The sequence below is a fragment of the Paramisgurnus dabryanus genome, chromosome 12, assembly GCF_030506205.2.
Source record: "Paramisgurnus dabryanus chromosome 12, PD_genome_1.1, whole genome shotgun sequence".
Lineage (NCBI taxonomy): Eukaryota > Metazoa > Chordata > Actinopteri > Cypriniformes > Cobitidae > Paramisgurnus > Paramisgurnus dabryanus.
In genome coordinates, this window is record NC_133348.1 from 8,224,534 (window position 1) to 8,231,734 (window position 7,201).

The 7,201-nt window shown below is 37.0% G+C and overlaps 1 protein-coding gene across 1 annotated transcript; it reads right to left on the bottom strand.

Moving 5' to 3' along the window:
- Positions 1-5,241: 5,241 nt before the first annotated feature.
- LOC135737893 (trace amine-associated receptor 4-like) lies at positions 5,242-6,261 on the bottom strand. The gene has a single exon (XM_065255756.1). The coding sequence runs from the start codon at positions 6,259-6,261 to the stop codon at positions 5,242-5,244; it is 1,020 nt and encodes a 339-aa protein (XP_065111828.1).
- Between the last annotated feature and the right edge of the window lie 940 nt (positions 6,262-7,201).

A 7,201-nucleotide genomic window follows, 5' to 3' on the forward strand; every position in this document is an offset into this window, starting at 1 on the left:
GATCTGAGGATCTGCACCGACTTTCAATGGCTGAACGGTGAACAGTGAAAGACGCCCATCCTCTACAACACCAGTCAGACACCTTAGCTGCTCTTTGAGGGAATGCTTTCATCTCGAATATGGACCTTACCTCAGGCTTCTATAATGTTCCTATGCATGAGGACGATAGAAAATACACTGCTTTCTCGTCTCCATTCGGATTGCATGAATACAACAGGATGCCACAGGGTCTCTGCAATAGCCCAGCTACATTCATGCGTATGATGATGTCGATCTTTGGTGAGAAGAATTTTACAAGTTTATTGTGTTATCTTGATGATTCTCATATTTTGAGAAAGTCCGTTCAATTTCTTGGCCATGTAATTTGCGAAGATGGTGTCAAGACAGACCCTGGGCAGATAAAGGCCATTAAAAATGTTAAAGCAGTTGACTTGATTGATTCTGATGGTATCACTCTATGCCATAGAAAAATCTGATCATTCTTAGGCATGGTATTATACCACAAACATTTTATAGAGAGATGTTCTGCAAAAGCCAAGCCTTTGTTGGAGCTTATCTCTAAAACAGAAACAAAGAGCTCTAAAGGCAGGAGGAGAAAGCTCAATTCGAAAGCTGTTTGTGTAAAACTCTTACCGACAGACTGGACAGATAAATGTCAGAGAGCGTTTGACTCTTTGAAAGAGGATCTTCTCTCAAGTGTAACGTTGGCTCACCCAAACTTTGAACGTGATTTCATACTAGCTGTTGATGCCTCATGGATTGGGTGCTGTTCTTTCCTAGATCGCAGAGGGTGGCACTTTGGCCAAGGTGGTTGCATTTGCTAGCAAGATGTTATTACACTCTCAAATGAATTACCCAGCTCACAGGCTAGAATTCCTTGCACTTAAATGGGCGATATGTGACAAGTTCCATTATTGGTTGAAGGGGCGTCATTTTATAGCTTGGATGTATAATAATCCCCTCACATACATACTCACCAAGCCAAGACTCGATGCTTGTGAACAACGTTGTGTTGCTAAGCTAGCTTCCTTCAGCTTCAACCTCCACCCTCCATTCAAATCGTCACACCTGTCATCCAAAGTCACGCCTCTTTCAAAACACATGAACACGCGCAGATCAGACAGTCACATCTCATTTCTCATTCACCAGTGAGAAAACTTTGCAGTACAAAGTGAATAACATTACCAAAATAACCAACATAAACAACTAGTTTACATCAGAATTAGTTAAAGCATACTTTCGGTTGTGTAGATGTAGTAACTTTATCGTTACACTAATCCGTAAAACGAACACAAATTTCTTAAATAACACAATGTTTCATCAAAATAGAATATAATCCATCTCAATACAAACATACCTACCTTACCAAAATAAACAGTGCAACAATCCTTTCAGACCCTTTGCCTCCTGCAGCTGTTTTCATCTTGTGGTAAAGCAGTAAAGTTACCGATGTTAATTTGGGTTTTTGCTTTTTGCTGATCCAGGCAGTTTTTGTGTTGTTATAAAACATGTCTTTCGTTTTGTGGCTCCTGTGCAGGTTGTCAATTCAGCAGAAAAGTTTGCCATTCTCCCTGTTTACAGACGGGAGGTGAGAGCATGTGAACGCGTCAATGACGTATGATGTCTGCGTGGACATTCAAATTACACTTACGGATGAGGGACCAAAAAGCCAACATCCGTTCGGACCGAGATCTATGATTGGTTGAACATTTTTTGGTCCTACGCCTTTCACAGATGACAACAATTTCTACAAATACATTTAAACAACTTAACCCTCTGGGGTCTAAGGGGTTTTTAGGGGCCTGGGGAAGTTTTGATATGCACTGACATTTGTGCTTTTTTCAGTTGCTTAAAAACATATTAATGGCAAAAGTCTCATAACACTGTGTTCATCACAAACTGGGCTACAATATCATATAATCAACATGTATGTACATGTTTGTATTTTTGAGAGAAAAATGTTTATGCGTGGTTTTTGAAAAAGCAAAATTTTTAAGGCACTGATATAACTCCACAAAACTCATTCTAAACATGTTTTCCCAAGACTTTCCAAACTGGATCTAGTAGTCTAGAGTTTTTTCTTCAAAATTATGTGAAAATTATATGGCCTACTCAATCACATAAAGCAAGATATTGATTTACAATTTCTAAGACACTTTTGCTTGGGAAAGGCTGTATGCATGGAGGCGGGAAAGCTCCTGAATAATCAGTGATAGACAGCTGAGAGACAAAAGAGTTGAATAATGAGCCACATAATGAGCCTTGTGGGGATGTTCAACAGGAATGTAACTTTCTCTGTAGTAAAACCATGATAAGGTTTACTTTTCAATATAATGTAAATACACACACACACACACATTATATATATTTATATTGAAATATTTTCTATTAATTTCACAAGTATAAGTTACCTTTTAAAAACCATAGTAGCCTAATCATGGTAAAGATACTGTTTGGCCATCGTAAAATGAACACACTTCAACACAGGGTTAGTGTTTGGTTGGCCAGCGAGAGGTTTACTTTTGTGCAGTAAAAAGCTCAAAAGAACAACTGCCTATCGTTGTCTGGAATCGTATTTGTGTTTTTGTAATCATTATAGTAGAAACACAACCAGGGACACGCGTGATAAACTTATCAATGTTTGTTTACAGCCGCCCCCATTACCTCACGTGATGATCATGAAAGCAGTGAATGTGTGCACATGCAAGTGATCCTGTGTTTAATAAACTTGCTGTGCGGAGATATATGCTTAGACGCAACTAAATAAGGATTGTACTGTTTGCAATCGCGTATTTTATAAGAATACCAAAAAGCGCGTCGAGTTTCCTGACTCGCGTGTTTGTGTATGTGCGTTTCAATCGCGTGAACTGTTTGACGGAAGAACAAAGAAAACACTCGCGTCTGGAGATACTGACACACATACGCAAGTAAATAAGGATTTAGATGTCATGTTTGGTGCAATCGGATGGAACAACAAGGAATGGAAGGACTGGATTGTGGATTGCGTATCCATTGACTGCAGGAGGCACGAGTTATGCATATGGATATTTCTGCTCGTTCACTTCAATGGCGCGGGGGTGTGGCGATCCGATCTCATTACAGATAATGAGGTAACTGGCGAAATATGGTACTTCTCCTCCTTCTCATACAGTTTACACCGAATGACAATATCTGTTTTCAATATCACTTACATCATTTAAAAGGAGACATTCCAAGCATTATGTAGACATTTATCTTTTGTTTCTACGACAAGTATTTGTTAAGTTACAGTTTATTTTTCTGACGCGTTTCTGAAAGGACTTCCCTGAGGGAGAGAGAACAGAACGTGCATCATGTTTATTTTCTTAATTTTGCGAAAAGCACAACATTCTGTTTTTATTGGGAGTGGACAGAAAAAAACTAGACACTTTAACGTTTTAAATTATGTATAAATCATATCTGTATGTCAAAAATCAGCAGAGTAATTTAAGTCTCTTTGCGGAGTGATTGAAAAATAAAGAGTTTGCGGCGCCCGCGCCACCGTCGACCCCAGAGTGTTAACATGATTGCTATCAGGATGTGAGGAGACTTTTAACCAGCATAACTAAAAATGTTTCTGGATCAAATGAGATACCCTGCCTTATATGAAGGAGTTCTTGAATATGTCTGGTGTCAAGAAATCGCACACAACTCCTCATCACCCAATGGGAAACAGGATCACAGAACGCTTCAATAGAACCTTAGGGAGTATGATAAGAGCTTTACCTCCCCAGTCCACCTTAAGTAAACATGTCGAAAGGTCGCATGTTAGCTATATCAAAGACCTTACATGCCGAACTGTATTGTTTTTATTACCTTAGAATGAGCTGTTTAATCTAACAAGAATTCGCCGTCATGATTCTACAGTAGCCTTAAACGGACAAACTGATCTATAGAGTTAGTTTCGTCCCTATGTTGTCTTAGACTATGACATGTTTGTCCTGTGGCGGCTACCATATGCGTCTTGAAAATCAGGGGTGAGCTGTTGGTTGCAGTTCACAATCTCACCACTAGATGCCGGTAATATTAACACACACCACATTTAAACTGGGGGTCTTCTTCCTACATTTACAGTATCCGCTTACAAATTTTATTGTTTTATTGCACATTGAAGCGTCACTTCATGTTTTCATCACCTTAGAGACATTTTTAGCTAGTCATCGTCGCGTTAGCGTCATAAAAAATAGGTGCGTCAACAAAATCATTTCGTTATCGTCATCGTTGAAGAAAACACCACTATGTTAAACAAGTGGATTTGGACATGACCTAAGCGCACTTGCACTGCATGCTTTATACCATGCACTTAGATCCATAAAATAGGGCCCAAAGATTTTATTAAAAAACGTTGAAAGTGGCTGTTACAAACTTTAATCATAAATTGCAAAATAATACTGAATATTTTTAAAAAGAACTGGTGGAAAATCTGTTGCATGTCACAACATATCACAACAAAAGTTGATATACTTTATATAATATGCAATTTTTTGGTTTCACCAATGTCAGTTTTTACAGGGATAATGGTGAGCAATTTTTGATGACATCAATCATGAAATTGAATCAATATCATAGCGTCACCTACAGTATGCAAAAATATATGTGGAAAGGAACTAAAGTCTCTTTAGAAATTTCTTTATTTTGAAGAGATCATTTTGATCCAGTAAATTAAACCAATTTAAAAATTACACTAACTGTTAAACATATAGGGGAGGTTTCCCGGACAGGGCTTAAATTTAGTCCAAGACTAAATACTTGTTTAAATTGACTTTATTCATGTATGATTAAACAGTTTTCATTTTTTTCTGAATTCTTTTGTCTTAAACATCATCTTGGGTTCAAATATCTCATATCACAAAAGATACAGACTATTGAAGTCAGGACATTTAAAGACAATTAAAAAATATATTTGCCATATACATCTCAGATCTAAAACTGTATGGCACTTTTTGCTCAATGTGTTGTTGACCTCTGCTGTTTATTATAATGAATTATCTAAAATGTATGATGTTCCCATTGATATTATCACAGGCCTGGATGATTGTTTTTTTTATATATATATTTACTGTATGTTTTTAATAATTTCAAAAAATCAAAAGATTTAATCATACATAAACTATAGCATGTGAAACTACATAAAGAGAATGATAGAGGAATTAAATATCTCTGAAATCAACTAGCTTTACATGTATTCAGTCACTGGTTATTATTTATCTACAGAAACTGTATTCATTCAAATGTCAGAGTATGTGAATGTTTGAATCCACATATATAAGTGAATATGAGAGTCTTAAAGGCCTTCTGAAAACAAGGATAGAAAAATCCATAGATCAAAGGATTACAAGCAGAGTTAAAATATGAAAGCCAAAGTAAAGCCTCAAAAACATCAGCTGGGGTCACAAAATTAAGGAAAGGGTCGACAGCAGTGGCAAGAGCTAAAGGCAGCCAGCAGATAAAGAAAACGCCCATAACAAGAGCCAGAGTTTTAGCTGCTTTTCTTTCTCTGTGTGCAGAGCTTTGACTGTTAACACCTGTGGTGGTCACAGACACTTTCTCTGACAAAACCTTTGCGTGTTTTTTCACAACATTGAATATGATGATATACAAAGCGCTCATTATTGTTCCTGGAATAATAAATGCCAAGATTACACAAATTAGTCCCCATTCCTTGTTAAAAAACACAGCACAGCCACCAAAACAAGACATCTGTAATACATAACCTTCAATACCAACAGCATTCACACCTGAAAACACAATGCTAAAGCTGTACACAAATGAAAAGATCCATGTAAGGGTGATAAATACAGTCACATTGTTAATTGTGACCCTCATTCTGTACTTCAGAGGGTCACAGATGGCCCAGTATCTATCAATAGATATTAAACTAAGATGTATTAAAGAAGAGTAACAGAAGGTCAAGTCCAAACTAGAATGAACTTTACAAATAACATCTCCCAAAAACCAGCAGCCCTCGACAGATCGCACCATACCATAGGGCATCACCAGTGAACCCAGCAGACAGTCACACACAGCCAATGACTGAACGATCAGATGAGTTGGAGACTGAAGCTGTTTGAAGTGAGAGATGGAGATGATGATCAGCAAATTCCCAAAAATTGTCATGAGGATCATGAGTGAAATAATAGCGTATATTGCCACTTTAACAACAGTAAAACGTTGAGCTCTAGGACAAGAGTTTGGATGTGAAGGATAACACAGGAGAATATTCTCAGTCTCATTGAAAGACATTGCGTCTTAAAGGACTTCCTTTGTAAATGTAAACAGACAGATATTATAACCCAAAATGTAAAAAAAATTTGTTTAGATATTACAACATGGTTAAGGCAAATATATAAAGAAACATAATTACAGTACATGCTTATTCAATCTAACATCCTAAATGAATTTGATATAGCTCAGATGTGTTCATATATACAGATCAGGTCAGGTCTCAACCTCCCCCAGCTGTATACGTAACTAACTGATACACAAACATTGTGACTCGTGAGATTACAACGAAAAACTGAACTGTGTGTCCTGAATTAAAGGTCAATGGAGGTGTAATGGAGGAGTTAAAGATCATATGGTGGCAATTTACATAACATGTACACCATTGCCCAATTAAAAACTGGTCTGAAGTAAAGTTAATGGTACAATATTTTTGTTATTTATCTCTTTCCCCGCCAGCACAAACATTTTGAAATATCAAATTATTCACATAATTTCTAAAATCTCTTGTGGCCTTTGTCTAGAAATTGTCTCAGTTAACACTCTGGGGTCGACTGCGGCACGGGCGCCGCAAACTCTTTATTTTTCAATAACTCTGCAAAGAGACTTAGATTGCTCTGCTGATTTTGGGCATACAGATATGATTTATACATCATTTAAAACATTAAAGTGTCTAGTTTTTTTCTGTCCAGTCCCAATAAAAACAGAATGTTGTGCTTTTCGCAAAATTAAGAAAATAAACATAATTCGCGTTTTGTTCTCTCTCCCTCAGTGAAGTCCTTTCAGAAACACATCAGAAAAATTAACTGTAACTTAACAAATACTTGTCATAGAAACAAAAGATAAATGTCTACATAATGCTTGGCATGTCAGCTTTTAAATTATGTAAGTGAGATCGAAAACAAATATTGTCATTCGGTGTAAACTGTATGAGAAGGAGGAGAGGTACCGTATTTCTCCA

Excerpts from the sequence above, each read along its gene's own strand:
- LOC135737893 (XM_065255756.1), bottom strand. The coding sequence starts at position 6,261 with ATGTCTTTCAATGAGACTGAGAATATTCTCCTGTGTTATCCTTCACAT.